Source organism: Drosophila grimshawi, unplaced genomic scaffold, assembly GCF_018153295.1.
Source record: "Drosophila grimshawi isolate 15287-2541.00 unplaced genomic scaffold, ASM1815329v1 contig_848, whole genome shotgun sequence".
NCBI lineage: Eukaryota > Metazoa > Arthropoda > Insecta > Diptera > Drosophilidae > Drosophila > Drosophila grimshawi.
The window spans coordinates 15068978-15091992 of NW_025063692.1; the positions used below are offsets into that span (position 1 = coordinate 15068978).

The 23015-nt window shown below is 40.7% G+C and overlaps 1 protein-coding gene across 2 annotated transcripts; it reads left to right on the plus strand.

Annotated features, from left to right (window-relative positions):
* LOC6564989 (ATP-binding cassette sub-family A member 13) lies at positions 1-15755 on the plus strand. Of its 2 annotated transcripts, none has more exons than XM_001991824.3 (15): positions 1-174; positions 531-585; positions 7672-8077; positions 8154-8296; positions 8362-8445; positions 8509-8649; positions 8712-8851; positions 8923-9983; positions 10039-10159; positions 10232-10422; positions 10492-10829; positions 10896-11548; positions 11617-12866; positions 13102-13807; positions 13980-15755. In XM_001991824.3, the coding sequence occupies exons 3-15, from the start codon at positions 7782-7784 to the stop codon at positions 14847-14849; spliced, it is 5994 nt and encodes a 1997-aa protein (XP_001991860.1). In that variant the 5' UTR covers positions 1-174; positions 531-585; positions 7672-7781; the 3' UTR covers positions 14850-15755. The 2 variants fall into 2 exon arrangements, with proteins under 2 accessions (XP_001991860.1, XP_032594398.1); XM_032738507.2 differs by having other exon boundaries at positions 1-161.
* The last annotated feature ends 7260 nt before the right edge of the window (positions 15756-23015 follow it).

Below are 23015 nucleotides of genomic sequence, written 5' to 3' on the forward strand. Positions count from 1 at the left end.
TCAACGGACGTCTATCTACAGTCACTGCGCATTTTTCAAAATTGCAACTACCACACGACGCGACCGTTTAAGAAGAAGCTGAAAAACAAACAGATGAAGTAGGAGCGGTAGCAGCAGACGCCGAAGGAGAAGACACATCAGCTGGATTACAGCAGCAAGAAGTGAACAACAACAGTAAAGAATAATCACAAGAAAACAACAAGTGAAAAACTTAAGTTCGTGTGCCTGTGTGTGTGTGTGTGTGTGTGAGTGTGTGAAGTAACAACAGAAGCGATCACAACAAAACTCGACACACTGAAAGTAAAACTTGTCGTCGCTCTCTCAAGCCGAAAAGCGAAAACCAATACCCGAAATACGAATATACCATTAACAACAAAAATTGAAAAAAGAGAGAAAACAAATATAAAAAAGAAGAAAAAAATAAGAAAGAAAAATAAATAAAGAAACGAACGAGTCGTGGCTTATTTTTTATTTTATTTTTGTTTCTGTTTCATTTGCTGTGTTTTTGTGTTGTATGCGCTTGTGCAAAGGCGAAGAGGAGAGACGAAATCGAAGCGACTTCTTTGGAGCAGCAAGTGCAGCGAGGTTAGTCAGTCAACTCAATTCAATTGCACCTATTTTGCCTTATTAATTACTAGCGCATACAAAATTTGGTAACACCTAGTTACCAAAAATAAACAATAAACGTCAACAATGTAAATGTAGTTGGTGGAGCAGAGAGAGACGTAAAATGCCCACGTTGCAGAGACGAATCTTTGATTAGAAGCTTTGCATAAAGATCGTCCGTCCACATGTCCTCAGCTCGACAACTGTATTAAATCGCCAACTCTCGCGACTCACTGCTATCTACTCACTTTCTGCTGATTTTGTTGTTACTAGTTTCTTGGCACGCTGCACTAACTGCAGTTGTTGTTGTTGTTGTTTTTGGTATTATTTTTATTGCCATTGTTCGGCAATTGAGTTGTTGGCTTATTATTCCATCCGTGAAGGGCCGTTCGTCAGAGTTGGCAACAATTGAAATCGTTCACGAAAAAAACAAAAAACAAAAACAGCAAATTTACAACAACAGACAAAAGTGAAAACTAATCGAATAGTGCCCAAATAGCGAATCACTTCAGTTGCTTTTTAATCAAATCTAAAAAGTTGAAAACAAAAGCTTCTCAGTTGTATATATAAGCTATATATACATACATACTGTATATGTATATGTATATGTATATATATATATATGTGCTTGTGAGAATTTATATATATATATCTACGTATACCTATAATCGACTAACTTAGTACTTCAATTGTACATTCAAATTATTCGCACTTTTAACTAGAATTCAATCCAAAGTGCTACTTCAAAAAAGATATACAAATTCTATAAATTAGTACTTCAAAATGCAAATGTTTATTTTTTATAGCTCTCTAGTTAAAAGTGTAAATAGTTTGGATTTAAAATTAAACTGGCTGACAATGTACTTATGTATGTGATGCGGCCTATATATATATCTGCTTATATATTCGAATATATATATATATATATACATTGTAAAATATACGCTCCGCTACGTGCCAAAAAAATCTCTTTAACGCTACTGAATTCTTTTCAGAGTTTTTCGAAGGAATTTCTTTTGTAATATATATATTTTAATTACAATTATACAAGTGCGTAGGTCTGTATGCAAATTATGGCTTGCACTTGATTACTGCTTCAGTACATTTTTAACCGGTTAAAGCTCGGACTCGTATAGAGTACCTGAAATCAACTCGACGCGTCGGTCTACATATATAATTTGATCAACAAGTCTAACGATTTTTTTTTTAAATATGTCATTGACTTATAATCAGTTATAATAATTGACATCCTAACCAGTTTTTAGCTACTTTGGACCAGGCTTAAGGGCTGAAATGCGCATTAAATGTGCATATAGACAATTACCTACACATATATTGAATATATTTTACATCGATTTTTAAAGGAGGTTATCATATACAATCCAACACGCTTGTAAAAGTGAAACATGTTGAATAATTGTCAACTTTTAAAATATATTTATTTTATATTTTTATTAAAAAAGTTCGATATTCTCGTCAGTGTGATAAACCATCTAAATGCAACTCTGTAAATTCTAATTCTGGTTTCGTTTCATTTCTGATTCTTGTGTTTCAACACAAAATATGGAAATAGCACTTAATATTTTGTATCTTTGGCATATTTCAAGTATTCTCAGCTAAACAACAACAGCATCAGCAACAGTAGCCCTCGTGTAGCAGACAGATGCTTGTTTACATTTGAAGGTAGTCGGACTTAATTGCATTGCAAGTGTTGCACGTTGACCTTGCAAGTTGCTGAGCGGGCTAAAAGCAGAGAATAAAAAATAAAATCTCGCCAGCATTTCCTATGCACTCAGTTTCAAGTTTATAAATAAATAAATGCGATAAATGTTCGATAAGGCCATGGCCAACAATTCTTGCCAACTCAAGCTCGTGTTTGCGGCAACATCGTTTAATTGTTGGGTGTCAAAGCGGTGCTGCAAGCAGACAACTACTGTTCATATATACAATTTATACGCAGATCGGTGTCCGGAATCTGTTGAATCAGTAAGTCAACAAAGTCACACTTTGAGAGTTCAGAGTTAAATACATACATACCTAAATACATACATACATACATATATATGTACATACATATGTGTGTATATTGGCAGTGGCAGCCATGTAAATTTAAGTGGGCATAATCAAAATAAAAAACATTTTATTATGAAGCAAAACTCGCTTGTGCGAGAAGGGGGCCGGTTGGCTTGCTAATTCCCAATGACTACATAAATTAAACAATATTAATTTGTTTTTTTTTTTTTTTTTTGTTTTTTCTTTACACTTGCATTATCCAGTTGCGGCTTTGCACCCTGGCTGCGTAGTACCTTTGAGTGTATTGCTTAAAGTTTATTGAGAAAAAATAAATAAATACAGCATTTGCTTGAGTATATAAGTTTTTGAACTCCATGCTATATATATATATATATATATATCTGAGATATAAGTCTGAGAGATATTTCCCCACTCCAAGCTGTGGTGGTGGTTCACTCATGATCTGGGCAGCATTCAGTTACAACAAAAGGACAGTTGAGTAGCTACGAAAGGCTGTCGTTAAGGAATGGTCTCAAATTGCACTACCTGCCTTCCAAAAAGTTATTGAATCGATGCCAAATCTACTTTTTGAAGTTACAAACAAATCTATGCCATTTTTATATATTATTTCGCACTTTAACTTCAAATTAGAAAATAAAATTAAATAAAGTTGTCTGTTAAAGTTACCAATTTAATTAATTTTTTATTTGACATATATTTAGAATAGCTAAAAGGTTAAATATTTTATTTTAAATTTTATAAGGGAAAAAAGACGAGTGCCTTCAATCGAATTTGGCAGAGTGTATATATACATTGAGGTATCGGCAACTATGTATTTTTAATGCAAACTTTGACCCGTATTTGCGCTAATTGCAGCTTACATTTCTCACAAATGTGCTAATTGAAAAGCTACTGTAAAACTGTCTGATTCTTATACTCGGGTTAATCAAACTGTTTTATTTATACAGATGACGGCTAAGTCGCCATAATCAGCAGAACTGACATTGAGCGGCGATTTTCCAAATGATCATTTGCTTTTATTTATGTTTGATTTTGATTTATCGCACGGACTACTTCAGAATTACTGTCGTTTTCGATGTTTTTGCATCGTCAACTGTAACCTGATTTTACTTTTAAATGTTTTTTTTTTTTCATTTTAGCTGGGTAGTTGTTGCTTTATTCCTCAGCTGCAGCTGGGGGGCGGCTAATTGCAAATTGTCTAAGCCGGCAGCCCCAAGGTGTTCAGCTTGTACTAATCTTAATTTGTGCAGCTTCACTTGGAGGCATTTTTTTAACATCCATTTGAACATCCCTCCTGGCGATACTTCGAAGCGTTGTTGTAGTTGCGAAATACTCTGTTTTCAGTTAGATTTGACTATAGAGTGGCATGATGAACTTTGAAAATTGTTTGTGCTTTCCGTGTACTGAAATTTAATTGAATTCAGTAAAAAAAAGGGCTCAGGGGCACAGAATAAACATGATGCACTTTTTAGTAAATTTGACGCCTCTATGTGTTGTCTGATTAGTGATACAGATGTAAGCGCTTATCAGGCAAATGACGAATATAAAGAATCGGAATTTGTAAATGAGGTGATGGAAGCAGAATTACGCATTTTCAAAACTTACCAATATATTCTTGATCCGAAACAACAGCCAAGTCAATTAGCTGCTCAGCATAGTATTGATGATCTGTTCATCTGATGAAGTTTCATTAATCTCTGTTTACAAACAGAAATAAGTTTCTACTAGTTAACCTTTGTCGACTACTTGTTTTGTGTTGCTTCGCTTAGTGTACATGACTAATTAAGCACCTAACTCATCTAATCATTAAATGAGTAATGCAATGAAAAATTAGCCGACTAGCAAAAAGTCTTTTATTGAACTTGGTGCATTTGATATACAAAGACTCTCCTTATAGGGGTGATCTGTGACTTATCACTGCTTTTATTTACTGCTTTTCTAATGTGTCATTTCATATTCAAGTAATTTTGACATCTAGTCTTGTTGCTCGGATTGCAAATCCGGTTGATCTCGTTGTTTTTCCGCGGAGTCAAGGAAAGGGAGCAGTTTCCGAATACGGTGGCACAATGGTCTGAGTGAGTTGGCTTCATTGGCCAACATCCGTGTAATCTAGCCAAATCTATTGTTGGTTGTGGCATTCGCCGATGTGAATGCACTGCACAAAACTAGCGTATAGTTCGAGCCGACAACTCTCTTTGTCTGGGTCTTTGTACGTGCCTGGCCTGGCTAATTGCAGGTGTGATCTTTCGCACAGATATGTATGCACATACGTATGTATAATGGTTTATATACAATGGTTTATGATGAATTCGGGCTGCGCTTCTTCCGTATGCAAATTGTGCTGTGCAAAGTGCGTGTTGTGGGAGGGCTTGCGGTTGGGTTGAGGTGTGGTTGGCCACTGCAAATAAATAATATTCTCACTAATGTGTTAATTATAGCAATCGCAATTGTTTTCTGCTTGTTGTAGGCTCTGCTGTTTGACTAGCCTGTGAGTTATGTGCACATATGTATTATTATTATGTACACCACTTGCATTTTAACATTTGGCTCACTTCGGCATTCTCTTCTGATGGGTACACATTGCACAAAAAAACAAAAAACAAAATCAAACTCTAAATTCTTATCTGTGTTTTTCTGACTCTCTGGCTTATGCCACTTAATTTTAATTGCCTCGTAAGTGCATTTTAATTGGAATTATCAGTGGGAATCTTACTTAGAGTCGCAGTAGTTCAAATAGCTTCCGACTGATAGTGGAGTCAACTGGCACAGTTTCTCACATAGAATAAACATCAGCTTAAAGCAGCATTTATTGCCACTAAACGAGTCTATTCATATACGTAGTCGGGCCAAGTAGATCGTCAGCCATCTCATTAATAGATCAATGAAATGCATAACAGTGTCATAATAATGTCATTAGCTACTTGAGTCGCTTGAATGAGAGCAACAGCTCTCATCTGAGTTGCACACACACCAATGCACTCAATGTGCGATTTGAATGATTGATAAACTGGTTCAGAGATTGTCAGACACAAGTCATATTGACTGGCACAACATGGACCGAGTTATGAAGCTATGAATTATTATGAATATTGCATAGCAATATAATAAGCCATATATGTATACGAGTTAACATAACATCTGAACTATCCATCCCTCCTGAGCTAGTAAGATCCATTCGTAGACGCTCAAGATATATATCTTTTAAGGGGACTCCCAATAGATAACCTTTGATAACGTGCTGTGTTGTTCGTAGAAGATCTCAAGTCTAGGTACCAATTATAATAATACAATGAATACAATAACAAAGACTTGTAATTAAGACTAGTTTCTGATTCAGATATCGCAAGTTTTTATATATTTTTAGTCGTGATACGTATTTGATTTATTCTTTAGATTGGCATTGGCTTCATCACGTACGTAGTTCTTTTTTTCTGGAGTTCTGAAACTTTTGCTTATTCGAATACTTGCAAAACCTCACAAGACACAGCCAGATTATCTCAAATAGTTGATACCATTATCAAATTACGCATATCCACTGATGAAATTGGCTGTGAAGTGTAAGAAGGGAAAGATCACTCATTTAACCTTTGTATTCTGCGGCTGTGAAACGCCTTTTGTAATACTAATTAAAATAAAACCGCTGAAGAAAAAATTCCCAACCAGTTGAAATAAAAAGTCACAAGTCATGCTTTGCTTACAAAACCTAACTGGTTTTTGCGCTCACATTGAAGTCTATGGAAACCTTTCGCATTGTTCTGGCAAAAATTAAGTGCTATTAGCCATGTGGCTTACGAATGAGCGCATCATTAAAAGAACCGGCCACCAGAGTCTCGAACTGAATACATTTGAAAATGTCAAATAGAATTATTGAGTGTTCAAGGTGAACTGCAAACAGTTCACAAGTCGAATTAGCGGATATGATTTAATAAAGCAATGAAACATATACATAAATAAATATATATATATATGTATATATATATATATATATATATATATATATATATATATATATATATATATATATATATATATTCTGATAATGCACATTGAGGAAGTCAACCACTTTGGCGCAGTGTTAAGTCCAAGTTTAAGCCGACAAATCCGTGACATTATTCGTATTCTCGCTGTCGTGCGTGGCGTGTCGAAGCGATAAGGCATCCAAACATGGCCAATAAACAAAATCTAACGTTTCACACGTCAAGCGTCATTTTCGCAAATACTTGAAAAATCTATTAACGTCTACCTTTTTGCTGGGGCCAACGAATTGAGTCTGTGCCGACCTGCACATCAACAGCCACAGGGGCCCAGTTGGCATTTAACTGGCCCAATAGCAATAGTAATTTTATGACGTTTTGTTGTGGCGCCTCTTCTTACCAGTTTTAACTACTTAACGCTCTACGTCAACGCTCTGTTAACAACTTATGCGTTTCTGAACCGGCCTTTATGATTTTTGACAGTTGATCGATATGGTGCCGGGAGGAATTCTATTTAAATAAAGCCTTAATTTTAATCACATTTTTCTTTATTGACTGACTTTGAAAATGTATTCTATGTACGTTCTGTATTTAATTGCACAAATTACAAACCCGCTATCTATTTTATTTTCAAAAACCATCAGTCATCAATCACTTAGCCTCATTAAATGCATTTTAAATTCATTTTATGTGCACGAGGGAAATCACAATCCTTGATGGAAGTAAAAATACTTGTATTGCTACATATGCACATTACTCTTTGTAGTAGGCAGCAAGTTGATTTATTGCACATAAAACAAATTTAAAATCAGCATCAAAAACAAAATGACCACTAACGCAAAATTTTAATTAAATTTGCTTAATTTTTGAAATGGACTTCGACCAGTTTTAACCGGTCACATGAGTGAACAAGTTCGCTTTTGCAACCGAATGTAAACGACTTTGTAATTGTTTTTATCTCAAAGTATAAAAAGCGCATCTAATTTCAGAATTTAAAGCTTAGGTCTAGATAGATTTAAATATGTATATAAATGCGAGAACATCTTATGCCTTGCAGGGAAAATAAATAGCTGCAAAATGTGCCAATGATTTAGTGCGCCGTCGAATCAACAGAGCGTAACTGAGGAAACCTCAAACTGCAGTTTGTTGCAAGTTGCCACTGCAACAATGTCGTTCCGGAAGAGTGAAGTGAGGGCCCTATTGCGCAAAGATGTGCTTGTGCGCTGGCGCCAGAAGGGTTTGGCATTGACGCAGATCCTCTTCCCCGTGCTGATCTTCATGATGCTCTATCTTATACGGCTCAAGTATGGATCCGAATCGTTGGATGCCTGTCAGTTCCCCACACGTCTGCTGCCCACCAAGAATCAGGTAGTGCCCAGCTCCTTCTCCTATATCTGTAGCATAGAGAACAAGTGCCTGTGCACCGATCCCTACGAAGAGTACTCCAAATGGGAGGCAGCACCGTAAGTCTAACTGCCGTAACTGGATATCAGATTGCGTATCTAATGTGAACTAATCATAATCATCTTTGGTTTACAGCTTGCATAACGTGATCGATGTCGCAAACGTTTTTGTAACCGATGATCGTCTGTACAATGCGGTCTTGGAACTGCCGGAGAAGGCGAACTTTGTGGGCGCGGTGACCACGTTGGTCACCAGTAAATATTTTGATCTCATTCGCAGTGAGTAGTGGTCTTCAGCTATGCCCAGCATGACTAGTCCGCAATTAATATTCGGTGTTCCACAGACAACATAGGCGAAATTATTTCACTGGTTCCTGAAATTGAACGCCTGATGAACTATAGTTTTGATATCTCAAAACTGTTTTCAAGTAAGTTGACCTTTGCTCTTGTGCTGCTTATCAAAGTCAACCGCAAATTGCTCTCTTTTGTAGATCGGGAGACGTTCGTTAAACTGGGCGTGTTGCTGTGCGGACATCCCTTCCCGAGCACGGAGAGCATACCTTTGGTCAACGACATTCTCTACTCCGAAGATTTTAGCGAGATCAACGACGATGAGCTGCAGGCCATGCCGAGTAAGCACCTCCCAATTATTGTTTCAGCTCGTTTCACGCTAACGTGTTTTTCTTTCTTATAGCCAAGTACTGCAAGCGTTTATATTTGGATGTTACCTCGACGAACCAGGGCAAGCTCACTTGGAATTTCGTCAAGCCAATTATACAGGGCAAAATTCTGTATACGCCATCCAATGCGGATACTGACAGCATTGTTAAGTTTGTAAGAGTTTGCCGCGCATTAATTGATCAATAGATCTGCTCACTATTGTTTATTTTGTGTTTCTTGTCTAGACCAATGGCACCTTTGAGGAGATGGATCGGCTGAAGAAATTATCTAAAGCTACTGCCGCTGTACTTGGCAAGCTACGCACGAATGCCACCTTCCAGGATGCGTTTGAGAATCTGCTGAAGCTGGCACGTTCGCCGCTGGTGAAGAGTCTCGTTGGCGATGACTTTGATATTGAAGAGATTGAGCGCATAATGAACTATGTTCGTAGCAATAAGCTCATATACGAGGTTTTCAGTACCATCAGCGATCTGCTGGAATGCCTCTCTGTGGATCGCTTTATACCGGTAGAGAATGTGGAGCAGCTGCAGCATCGCGCCTTCAAGCTGAACCAGCAGCGTCTCTTCATGGCCGCTTTAAACTTTGAGAGCGTGGCGGGTGAGCATATTACCTACAGACTGCACATGGACACGGATAATACGCAGCCCACTTTCGAGAATAAGAATCGGTTCTGGTTTCCGGGGCCAGCGGGCAGTATGCTGGTAGATCTCAAGTATCATCGCGGCTTTGTACAGCTTATGCAGATGGTTGATCTGGGCATCATTAAGCATAAGCGTCAAGAGCTGGGTCCCGTCGAGGAGCCCGAATCGGATCGATCAACACGCCCCTTGATCAGCGTACAGCGCGTGGACGATGAAGATGATCTCTTTGATGAGGAGGATGACTTTGATCAAGATCTGAATAGCAGTGTCGAGGGGACGACATTCCCTCCAGAGGATACAACTCTCAGTGAACAGGATGCGGAGACAACCACAGAACAGGAGACTACCCCAGCACAGGAGACTATCCCAGCACAGGAATCTACTATATCTACCATAAGACCTGAACTACACAGCAACAGCGAGATGGATGAACCCGGCGAGCGCGTGCGACGCCAAGAACTCTTTGATCTGCAGAAGGCGTCGGATACTCGGGAGAGTGGAGCTCGCTTTAAGCGGCAGGGTCTCTTGGATCTGCTGAGCAGCTTTGGTAGCGGCAGTGATGATTCGGAGGGCATGAAATTTAATGTGGATGATATGCAATTCTATACCAAGCAATTTCCCTATCCCGCCTATGTCAGTGATGAGTAAGTTTACCAGAGTTTAATATAGACTGGCCATTTTATTAGATAATCCTTACAGCTTCAAGCGTGGTCTCTACCTAGCCCAAGCCGTTCAGGTGGCATACTGTGTGGGCCTGGTCATAGCCGTCGCCATATGTGTGCGGGAGCGTATCTGGATGCGTGAAAGCCGCAATAGCATGGTGAGTTCATCAAAGGTCTCATCCAAGTTGCTATCGGCATCGTCTAATGCTATGCCCACACAAATCTTTCAGCTGATGCGCTCTATGGGCTTGCATGCACACTCAGAACTGGTTGCCTGGATTCTGATGAGCTTCATGGAACTCTTGGTCATCTTTGTACTGATCAGCATTGTCCTCTACTCTGGCGGTATTCTTGCCTTTACCAACTGGTTCTTTATGATGTTCTATTGCCTGGTGTTTGGCGCGTGTCTGATATCGTTTTGGTAAGGTCTTTTCGGGGATTCAGGGATTGCTTGTCGCTTGCAGTTTATCTAACTTTTTGAATTCTACAGCTACATGTGCTCGAACTTCTTTATTTCGGCCAACATTGGTGCTGTCGCCACATCGTTGCTTTTCTTTATCACACTCTGTCCGTATATCATAGTGCTGCTCTTTGATGCCAAGCTCAATTTGCTGCAGAACTTCTTGGTTGATCTCTCCTTTACGACGGCCTTTGCTAAGGGTTGGAGCGAACTAATGCGCATGGAGCTGCAGGAACAGGGCCTGACACTTGGCCAATTGTTCCACCTGGGACCGGCTGGCAGCGAGTGCGCTCTGGCCTTCCTCATGTTCATACTCGACACTATGCTATATGCGGCCATTGGCTTTGGCTATCAGCGCTATAAGAAGAGTGAGTCCACTTATCTGGTAATCGAATCGAACCGATTTGAATTTAATCGGATTTATTTTTTGCCAGATAACTATAGCTTTGTGCGGGTAACTCGCGCTCAGCTGGATGCCAAGCTTGGCGCCTCGCTGAGCAGCGTGACCAAGATGTATGGCAACAAGTATGCTATCTCGAATCTCAGTGTGGATTTTGCACGCAACCAGGTAAGCTGCCTGCTTGGACGCAACGGTGCCGGCAAGAGCACACTGATTAAGCTGCTCACGGGCCAGACGGTGCAGACAACCGGCCAGGTGTTCCTCGCCGGTGAGCACAATGTGGGTGTCTGCTGGCAGGACAATATTCTAATACCCAAACTGACTGCCCGCGAACATCTGGAGCTCTATGCTCAGCTCAAGCTGGATCCGTCGAATAGTCGCGAGCAGGCGAATGCTGCGAATGAGGTGCGTCAAACTCTGGATAGCCTCAACTTTGGCAAGCATGAGAACTACTATGCCTATCAGTTATCCGGCGGCTACAGGCGGCGGCTGTGTGTGGCCCTTGCCTTCATTGCCTCGCCAAGCGTTGTTATTCTCGACGAGCCGTGCAATGGGGTGGATGCCAAGGCGCGCAAGGATATATGGCATCTGATCGAGCAACTGCGTCAGGGACGCGCCGTCATCTTTGCCACACACTTCCTCGACGAGGCAAAGTACCTCAGCGATGCACTCTTCATCATGCGCAATGTAAGTTCTGATTTGATTTACCTTGGGTTACTTCAATTTCTTAAATTTTATCTTCATCTTCATCACAGGGTCGCATTGTGGGCCAGCACAGCCGTGAATCACTGCATCGCCTTTGCACCTCAGATTACAGCATCGAGATGCACTGTATGGATGCAAATGCATCCGCTACCATTGTGCAGCAAGCACAGCAACTGCTAAGCAACAGCCATTCGTTGGCCGGCAAGCAGCCAGGCGATTTGATCATTAGCGCCAGCTACGCCGAAAATCTGACGCCTAGTGCGGTGCAGTTTCTGGAGCTGTTACAGACGCAGGAGACAGCTGGCATCATAAGTGACTTGGCACTTAGTAGCTCTAGTAGCCTGGAGCAGGAATTCGAGCAGCTGAATAGCAGCGTGAACGCATCACTCAATCTGCAAGGGGCGACGAACACGTCAAGCATTGTCACTGGACCCGCGGATGTGACAGATGAGCCACCTTCTTTCGGGACCCAGTTCTCGCTGTTGTTGGGCAAACGGCGACGCCATCTGATGCGCAACTATCGCCTGCTGCTATACGTGCTGCTGCTGCCAGCTATTTTCGAGGTATGCGCCATGTGGTTTGTCAGCTACCGCCTGGAGGATGACTTTGACACCGTGCTCCCCCTTAGTCGAGATCTCTATCCGCACACTGCACAAATGTTGAGCCAGGAGCGGCTGACGCGCTTCACGGACCACCTCTATGACAATCTGATGACGGACTGCGACAAGGATTTCGGATGCAGTGAGTTTAATAGCTCGCGGCACGCCTTCTACTGGATGCTTAACAGTTTGGACGAGTATCGGGGTCGCCGCTATGGCGGCTATGGTCTCAATGGCACCGGCGCCACTGTCTGGTATAACAACAAAGGCTACCATGCCATGGTTGCGTGGCTCAATGATTTGAACACTCATCTACTGCGCACATCGCTCAATAGCACGGACTACGACATTCGAGCGTTGAATGAGCCCTGGAAACTGGGCTATGCCGAGCTGAGCACTAGCTCAGTGCTGCGTCAGGCTGGTGATTCCTGCATGGTCTTCATACTGTTGATCGCATTTGGTCTGGTTGTCGCTGCCGGCTCCGTTTATCTGGTCAACGAGCGCATCAATGGTGAGAAGCTGCAGCAGCGCCTAAGCGGTGTCAGCGCTGCCACCTACTGGCTGGTGGCCTTCCTCTGGGACTATCTCGTCATGGTGCTGGCCTTGATCGTTTGCCTCGCCATTGTGCTGATGTTTAATATGCCCGTTTTTGTGGATCGCCAGCAACTGTCTGGCATTGTGGGCTTGTCCCTAATGTTTAGGTATGCTGTGATTTCCAATACATTTCATAATTTGAATATATTTTCCTTCACTTGACTTAAATTCCACTTCTATTCAAATTATATTGCACCTGATTACATCTTTCTAAATTAATACTTTTTAACAATATTCCATATTTGTTCAGTTCCTATTATATTCTTATTTTACCAATATTTCACATTTATTCGGCTCAAATTTCACTTTTGATTTTTTCCACATCTATTTTTGTGTTCACAGTTTTGCCTGCGTGCCCGCCGTGCATGTGGTGGAGAAGATCTTTAGCGACTCGAGCATCGCTATTGTATCCATTTTTTGCGCCAACATAATCATACCACTAGTAACGATGGGCATCGTGCTGATCTTGGGTGTTGTGGGCGACGGACCCAGCTGGGACAGTTGGCGTCATGGCCTGAACAATGCCTTCCTTATATTTCCGCAGCATGCGCTGGGCGATGGCTTGCTTGAGTTGTGCAAGAACTACATGGCCGCTGTGGTCTTCAAGCGCTACGACATTGACTCCTACAGGGTGCCATTGGCCAGTGATCTGCTGAGTCGTCACTTCACCGCCCTTGCCATCGTTGGCATTGTGTGCGTATTGCTCAACCTGCTCATCGAGCTGCATCTGCTTAGCCGCATGTGGCATCAGGTGACGAGCTTCTTCGATTGGCAGTACCGGCGAGAGCTGCGCAAGCTGGGCCAGCTCAAGCTCGTCAGCATACAGAGCATAATGAAGAGCTGCGTCAGCGCCGGCGAGGCTCTACGTGTCGACAATCTTTGGCTCGCCTACCGACGCGGACGCTATGCGGTGCGCCAGGTGCACTTCGCCGTACACCACGGCGAATGCTTTGGGCTGCTTGGCAAGAATGGAGCCGGCAAATCGACCATTTTTAAGCTACTCACGGGTCAGCTGCTGCCGAATGTGGGACAAATCTACTTTGAGCATGTAAGTTACTAAGCACTGAGTGCTGGCTGGTTAGGTGCGGGTTGATGTATAAATGCTTACTGAAAATAATATATTGTAATTATAGTTCAGCATGGCAAGCGTGTTCTTATGGGGGATAGTAGCTAAAAACTTAATACACTTCGAATAAATATTACCTTTCAATGCCCCACAGCCCAGCATTTCGTACTGTCCGCAGAGCAATCCACTCGATCCGCTGCTAACTGTGAAGGAGTGCATCCAGCTCTATGGTCAGCTGCGTGGCATCAAGCAACTGGATCAGCTGTTGGAGCGCATTCTGGATACGTACGAGTTGCGCAGCTATCGGGATGTGCAGGTGAAGAGACTGAGTGGTGGCAATCGACGCAAGCTGACTGTGGCTATCAGCTGCTGCGGTTACACGCCCACCATATTGATGGATGAGCCCACTAGTGATATGGATCCGGTGACGCGTTCCTTTGTCTATCGCACCATTGAGCAGCTGTTGGCGGCTCGTCGTGCCGTCTTGCTGACCTCGCACTCCATATCGGAGATCGAGCACTTGTGCCAGCGCGTGGCTGTGCTTAAGGATGGCAAAATCGTGGCCAGCAACAGTCCGGCTCAGTTGAAGGCCCAGCATGGTGGCTATTATGCCATCAGTTGCTTCTGTGCGCCCATTCAGCAGGCGGCGCTGGCCAAGATGCTGCCCCAGCGTCTGCCTAGTGCCTGTGACCTGCAGCACCATTCGCATAGCTTGCGATTCCTCGTCAAGATACGTCAGCAGGCGAACAGCTCGAATGGTTCGTCTGGCTCGTCTGGCTCGTCTTTCAAGCAGCCGACGCTCGCTGAGCTCTTTGATACGGTGCGGGATATGGCTGCCAGTCTTCAGGTGCCGGTGAACTTTTCGATCAGTCGCTGTCGCTTCGATGCGGTCTTTGAGCGGATCCTGGACAACAGCGAGGCAACAACAAATGGCGCCAGCGATCTGCCCTCAAAGTCAGCAGCAGTCAGCGGCACCCTGGAAACAGGCTATGTGCACTGCGGCTTCGAGGAGACCATGACCTGAATCATATATATATACCACAAATCAATTTTAATGTGCAATGCTGTCCGTCTGTCAGTCCGTCCATCTTCATAAACATAATTTTATTTGACGCAGCTTAAGCTTGACACTTTTCCGCTGTTTCAAAAATAGGAAAACAAAAACTTTGAATTGAGTTTACCAATAACCGCCACCACCTCTTGAACGAAAAACTATATTTTACTCTTTTCGAGTCGTTGGCTAAGATTTTTAGAATTTTAGAATAACTATTGTCATTACCATTATCAAGAAAGATCACTCGAACTTGTTTTCAACGGTTACAACACTAGGATTGGAATATTCCGAACTTGACGTTTTTACTTATTTTTTTTTTTTTTAATTTTTTTTTAGTATTAATATTAGTTCTTTAAATATTTTGTAGTCGAATTGTTTTACTATCTTATGTCTATATTATGTTTTATATCATAGGAAAATTACTGTGTGATAAGTTAGGACGCTTTGTTCCAGTGATAGGTTAACGGTAAATGTTGGTTTAGGTTCCCAGGTTTGTTCGGTTTCGGTTTCGAAGGCATCTTGAATCATTGTGTGTAAAAGATTTCAAACGAATTACGATTACGTTATTTATCTATGTACTTATCTTATAACGATATCGATCGCCGTTGAGTGCAATGAAAGGTTTCAGCACTAAGCGGACAGTTCAGTCTATAAATGGGCGTGTTGGTTTCCGTTTGAAACCTTTTGAACGCCACTAACAAGTACTTATGCCAGTATGTCTAGTTAACTATCTACTATAAATAATGAATGTAAAATGATAATGCTTGATATGGTTGTAATTATAATAATTATATAGTTGAGTCCAGGGGCTGAATGCATTTTATATCTATATTGAATAAATCAAATTTAGCTGTGTATAATACTTGTGTACATTTTCGGTTAATTTGCTGTTTTACTTTAATCTCTAATTAATATCAAAAATATTTTCTCTTCTATGTATTATTGTTTTGCGTACCATTAAAGGACATACATTTATTAGATTAAGAAAGCTTGGTTTTAACAAATTTTCAGTACAATTTTTTAATCCGGTAAGGTCCTAAAAAATCGAAAAAGCCGTAAGGACTATACGAATTTTATTCGGCCTACGTATAAATGGTCGACATTTCTTTAATAACTGAGATAAAATCAGTAGTATCTCAACTGTTTCCTTTCATATAGAATTACTATTTTTTCAGCTGTATTCTTTGTATATCTTTATTATTAACTAACAAATATTATCGTGACGACATTCAGAAAATGGTTCTAAAGCAAGAAAAGTGAGCCGTAAAAGTGGAAAGCTTGCGAGCTAAATGTTAAATATTTAATTAAGTAGTTGAAAGCGCCAAAATTGCAAGAGCACTGGTCTATAGAAAAATGTAATTATGCCAAATGGTGTTACATTAACTAAATCTCAACATGAAAGCCCTACTGGTCACTGTAGACCGAAGTTCATTTCCATAATCTGTGTGAGTGTGCATGAAGTTGTGTGTGTGTGTGTGTGTATGTTTGTGTCTTTGTATGAGTGCGTGTGTGTGTGTGTGTTTTTGAATGGAAGCTTTTGAGGTTTTTTGTTTTTTTTTTTTGTATTGTTTGGCCAAAAGAGTAACTGGGCAAGGATCGACCGACGATGGGTTTGAAGCTATGCAATATCATGAAACAACTGCCGCACCAAAGCGTTTTGCATATTTTCTATTTGAGTTGCCGGCTGCGGTGCGAATGGGTGGTGGTTGGGCAGTGGTAGTGTAGTGGTAGGCTTGGCAATGCCGAAATTATTTTTTCAAAGGATTAAATTAAATTCCATTTGGCCTGGGTAAAAAAAAAGAAAACAACTTTGAAATGCCCAGGTAACACAAGCGCCAGAATTTAAATCAGCGTAAAAAGAACATAATTAAAACTGTTTGTAAAATTTGCTCACGTACTGAACCTGTAACGTAATTAATATGCGCAGATTGGGCGTTTGTGTGGGGGTGTGTACAACTGCAATCTGATATATTTAGCTGCGAATTGTTGCTATACCCTGTGTCCCTATTTTTTATTTTTTTATGCATCAGCGGATAACAATGTTTAGCAAAATTTCTTATTATTTATTTATTACATATGAAATAATTACTTCGGAACGAATAGGTATTTTCAGCATAGTAAATATAGCACATATATAATTTAATTTAGTTGTGAAGGTAACATCCAAATTAATACAAGATTCAACTTAATTTATTGTGTAAATGTAAAAATGTAAAAAACTGGCTGAAGAGAAGTCTGATATCTATGGATGGTGGAGAATAGGAGAAGCATTCGCATTACCTTCATTTTAAGATAAGCTGCCCAAAGAACTCAATTAGTCTTTGCACTGTCACGCCCATTTAAGCTGACGACCTCCAGCGGTACAGCAAGTATCAGCTGGCCACTCTATTAAGGTGGAGGTGGTAGGATTGGGGAGGAGGTCATTGAGGTGCATTTTGCTTGGTATTAACTTTGTTTCGCCTTGCACCAAAAGTTTTGAGCCAAGCGCGCTGATGAGAAAGTTCAGAAAAGGTGCGAAGTCCAGCGGGTGTTCCACAGCTCTTCTTACACTTTATCTTTACATCCTAGCTCATTCCAGCCCGCTGCTCCTCTCTGTCTCTCTCTCTCTATATATATTTATATATATATAAAGTATATATATATATATATATATATATATATATATATACATTTTGCTCTCTATATATCTCTCTCGTTCTATATATATTTTAGCGCCTGTGTGCATGGCAATAGCGACTGCTACAAACAAACAAAAACTAGCTCTGCCCTCGAGCAAGCAATAAGAACATCCACGGGCAGCACTCGACGCTGCAACTGTCAAGGAAATTTGAAAATAGCGTGAAAATGTAAGCGAAAAGTAAAGTTAATTGTTGTCCGTTGGCCATTCAAGAAGAACCACACACACCCACACACACACACACACACAAGTTTATAAGTAATGCAATCTGTCTAGTAAGCAAAAAGTTTACAAATAAGCTGAGGTAACAAACTAATGGCAATCAGTAAAGTCGTCCTGTTTGCTTTGACTGCTTGCCACTAAATTATTCAGCACTTAAGTGGCAATAAGCAACCTTAATAACTGACATAAGGTAATAACTTATTAAAACAAGATAATGGTGTACCGCAGTACAAATTTCATATGATGGATGTTGGATACAAGTATTATTATTATTTTGTCCAACAACTCAACTTGGGCTCCCAGCTAGAGCCAGAAGTGCCACTAGAAAATCATCATCTATGACTCACAGTATTAATCCGTTTTTGGAAATATTGAATACGAGTTTTGCAAAATATTTTGAACTTTTGATTTTTTCATCTACATGAAAAAATCGACACTGTTTTGTTTATTTATTTTTTCAATGCATGAAAATATATCATAGTACTTTTACTATGACACTTCGACGATTTCTCTTTCAATCGTCGCACAATCGGTGACAAAAATACAATTCCTTTGCCAGGGGCATAAGAAGAAGAAGAAAAAGACAAAAACTAATAATAAAATAAATATAATTTGTTTTTCCTGTTCGCTCTTGTCGCTTCACCTATGCCCATATTCGCTTCCGGCTAGCCGACAGAGGCCACACAAATTACTTAAAGATAAACGAGCCGCAGTGAAGCCATGGATAAAGGGCTGGACCTGGAGAGAAGGTCAAAGGCAGAGGAAACGGGCCGACGGCACCCATGCATTATATTCGCTTCCCCTCAATTTCAAGTTTTGTCTTCCCACATTCAACACATGGCGTTTTCTTTGAGTGATGAAGTATCGCCCGGTCGCCTGACCAGGTTTGGTCCTATCCTGGCCCACTTACCCATCCTTGCGCTCGTTCCCACCATGTGCCTGTGCCCGTTAACGTCTCCGGTCGAGTCGCCGGTTTCTGACATAAGGCATACCAATTTTTTTCTTTTGCTCTCTGAATTGTATGAAGCGGATTTTGGCAAGTGATAAAATGTTTTATGTGCTCGAGTGTCTGATAACAATAAATAACGCCATCAGCGGAACCAGGCGGAAACCGTGCGAGTAGCAAAGCAAGCAACTTGGCAACCAGGAGACCGGGCGACAGGGCGACCGGGCGACCATTGGAGAAGCCGACACCACCGGGGACATGTAAACAAATTGGTGCTGAAAGCCCTTTGACAGGTCTCTATTGTCGGTGCCAAGGAGGCATTGATTCTGCGTAGCATCAAATGAAATTTGTGGCAAGTTGTTTGTTTAGGTTTCGGCTGATAACCCAGGGCGTTCACCACACTGAACCCGAGCGTCATTGTTTCTCTTCCTCTCAATTTATTTTTGCCCTATTTAGTATTTTAATGATGAATTGTAATCAGCATAAATTTGCGGCACAGCGTCCTGCATTTATATTGTTGGTCTATTAATCATCCCGCCCTTTGTTTGTCGCCATTACACAGACCCAACCGCCAAGTCCTAAGCCCCTCGCCACCACATCCTGACCCCACGCAATTTTCCAAATTCAGATTATGAAGTCTGAAGTATTTGACTAGTTTGTGAAATGTGTGCGCCTCACGTTTTAGGTATGAATACTGGCAGATTTTTAATAACATTTGAAAAAAACTTCCGGAGTGGCTTAATGGATGCAAAATTTACTGAAATCGGCAGTATATTCTCATACTCAGCATGATACATTCATGGATTTGGTCTGCAGAGGGTACACAGATACATATACATATACATATACATGTCTAATGGAATCCAGCCAGCTGTCTTTTCTTATTTTATGCGATTTTGTCATATTTGGTTGAGGTTTTCATAAAATCCATGATATTAGACGCAACACTTGCACAACAGCAGCAATCAACTTTAGAACGGTATACAGTAAATGGAAAAACCAATTTATTTTATCATCAAACGAGTTGTGAAACTGTTCAACAATATTAAATGCTTCATAAATAAATACAAAATGTATTTACAATCAAAATATTTGTTGTTTCTTTTTTTCATTTAATATTTTTGTATAATTCATGCAACGAATGTTAAAAGCAAACCGGCAGCTCTCAGATATTGCAATAATGTTTGATAATATTAAAAGTAATTAAATTTATTAAAACATATCCGTGTATGAGACAAGCACTTCATTTCTGTTGATTGCGAAAGTTGATTTCATATTAATTTACATGGACAAGACCACAAATCGGTGTTTCGCTTCTGCAATGATTGTATTTAAATAAACATATACACTGACCTTTACTGGCAAGCCCTATCCAATTTCTGGTTCTTGGCCGAGGCAAGCGAAGCCTGCTAAAGTAAAGTTTTGTGCAAATGCAAAAGAGAGCGCTCCTTGCCCCTCTGCAACTTGTAGCAAGAAGTTGCGCATGCTGAGATATTCTCTGTTCGGGAAGACCCTTAGCCTTATTACGATAAACGATGGCCACTGTCTCAATCATTGCTACTGGGAAGAATGATACTCTTCAACAGCCAATGGTGGCAGGCCTTCAGCAAATTAAATTAGTTTTTGATGGATATTTTTTGGAGTCTCCTCCAGCACTTCTGCGATAGCTGCCATGGATGCAGTTCTAATTGCATGCCCAACTTATTGGGTCAAATTTAGATATTTTTGCACACGCAGCCACACAAATCAAAATCCTTATAGTTATCCATTAACATGTACTTAAAACATTTAAAGTATATTTGTAATGAGTAAGGTGTATGTAAGAGACAGAGAGAGAGAGAGAGAGAGAGAGAGTGAGAGAGAGAGAGAGAGAGAGAGATAGTAAGAGCGTGAGTAAGAGCGAGAAAAAGGCTGAAACATATTGCATGCATAAGTGCAGTCTGCATTTACGTTGCACATTCCATCGAATGTAAATCAAATAAATCCACTATTTATTCCATTATGTAGAGCTCGGAGCGATTCGGAGGTAGCGCCACGGGGCAGTGTACAATTGCACTTTGCATTTTGCGGGCTTAACACAACGGCAAAAGTTGATGCCACGATAGACCGGAGTTTGGCTGCACACGAATGCTGCATTCCTGCTTGGATACATACATACATATTTGTGTGCATACATATATATAAGTATATATCTATCATATGTATATATATGTGTGTGTACATTAAAAAACACATTAAACATAAGCAACAATATTATTGATATTTGATTAAACGCAGAAGCACTCGATGTAATAGCAACAGGCATAGTTTGCATGGCAAACAGTGTGCACTTCTAGCCAAGCAAGCATGCACAGGATACAAACACACACACACACAACAGAGAAACACACACACACACACACACTCAAGTACTTCCTACTATGCACATTTCGTGGCACTGATAAATCAATAATGCCTTGCACCTCATTACAAGCAACAAATACGTTTGACAAGCAATACCAAAAACAAATACATATACATATGTATGTATGTATATAAGTAAATTAACCATGCGTAAAAATAAATATATTTACTTATGTATGTATTCATGTTAGGCTTAAAAGTGAACGGTATTTGTTGCTTATGCAGTTTGTCTTTTTGTGCTTCACTTTGATAATCGAACTTGTTTTGGGCTCGATTTTCTACACTCAACGCTTGGTTGAATATCTATGTGTGTGATTTATGATAGGTACAGACTTATTTATGCCCTAGTCGAGTTCTGTCGGTTAGAGCACGCTTAATTTGTATACCCTGTACCCATTATGTAAAAAGCGTATCATGAAGTGTGTATTTAAGGACTGACCCAATTCGGTCCAACTTTAGCAGGCTGTCCCAACTTTTGCAGGACACCTGCGTATGCCTCTGTGTGGATTTGTGTGTGGGTGTGTGTGTGTGCGTGTGTGTGTGTGCATGTGCATGTGTGTGTGTGTGTGTGTGTGACAGAAGGTGGATTGTGTAAGACTCCACTGGGAGTTTTTGGTACGGTTCATGCGGGCTTTGGGCTTTTGGCTTTGCACCGAAATTTCCCATCGATTTAATTTATATGCAAAATATTTAAATTTTATTGCCGTTTTGCATATGGCTCGGGAACGGCCCATGTGCGATGCCATGTCCATAAATTATGCAGTTTGTGCCCATTGAAATCGAAATTCAAGCATAGAGCACGGCCAGAGAAAGTGCTGTCCAGTCCCATGTTATTGGTTGTCTTTGCTCCTAATGTCGTATATGTTTATCGTTTATGGTATTGTTCTTGCCAGACACTAACGCAATCTCAAAATGAAACCGGAAAGTGTCCTCAATTCACGCTTCGCAGCTGGGTGTCTTTTTGGGGTGCTTTTGTTGTTTGTTCAAAGAGTTGTTAGCAATTTAGCATTAACTGACTTTTCTATGTTAATTGATTTAGTAACTCAAGCAAGGAATGGATATTTTGTATCTAATTTATGGCAAATTATGTTGACGCCTTGATTTAATAGATAGAGTGACGCATGGACTATGTCAACCTATGAACAAGGATCAGATGCTGCTGCAATGAAAATAAGATGTCTACCGGTCCTTTCTCTTGGTCATTGTCAAAAGTGTCAGCCGAGTGTCTCGTTGAAAGTTTGGATGCAAAAACGTTGACTAAAACTTTGCCCATTTTTCACTACCCAAACGCCCTCAAGTGGGCATGTCATAATTATGCTGATTGTTGATTGCCTAGCAAGGAATTAATTTAGCTCTGCAGCGGAAGCAGCAGCGGCAGCAGCGGCAGGCACTCCAAGACTTGTGACACGCAGTTGGACGAAACTGTTGCCACTTGGCGCGCAGTCAAAATGTTGCATGCAGCAACAAAAAGCATCAGCCAAATTGTCAACAGCCATAAATCCTGGTGTGACACTTGCACTGTCTCTGCTTTTTGCTGCTCGAGCAGCAGTTGGCATTTGGTCCTGGTCCTTGCCTTGCTCTTGGTCCTCGTCTTAATCTAATTAGCAAGTTACTAGGCCAAGTTTTCATTTACATTTCTCGGCTCGATTGCAGAAAGTTTGCGAGTTGGCCAAATTAGTCCTTGGTGTTGTGAGTGCTACTTCATTTGCCTAGCCAGACCAGACCAAAAGTCCCCGATAAAATAAATACAATATTTCCTTCAACCTATCTAGGGAGTTTAATTGTGATAAAGTTATATCGTGATATGTTGTATGTCATATTTTATATAATGGGTTTACAATGACGAACAATCCTAAATGGTGTCTAGACGATGTGAAGGCTTCATCAT

What these genes read in the sequence shown, in the direction of transcription:
- LOC6564989 (XM_001991824.3), top strand. Translation starts at nt 7,782, where the DNA reads ATGTCGTTCCGGAAGAGTGAAGTGAGGGCCCTATTGCGCAAAGATGTG. An exon ending in TATCTCAAAACTGTTTTCAA is followed by an intron (nt 8,446 to 8,508) that starts GTAAGTTGACCT and finishes TCTCTTTTGTAG; the next exon opens with ATCGGGAGACGTTCGTTAAA. An exon ending in CTGACAGCATTGTTAAGTTT is followed by an intron (nt 8,852 to 8,922) that starts GTAAGAGTTTGC and finishes TTTCTTGTCTAG; the next exon opens with ACCAATGGCACCTTTGAGGA.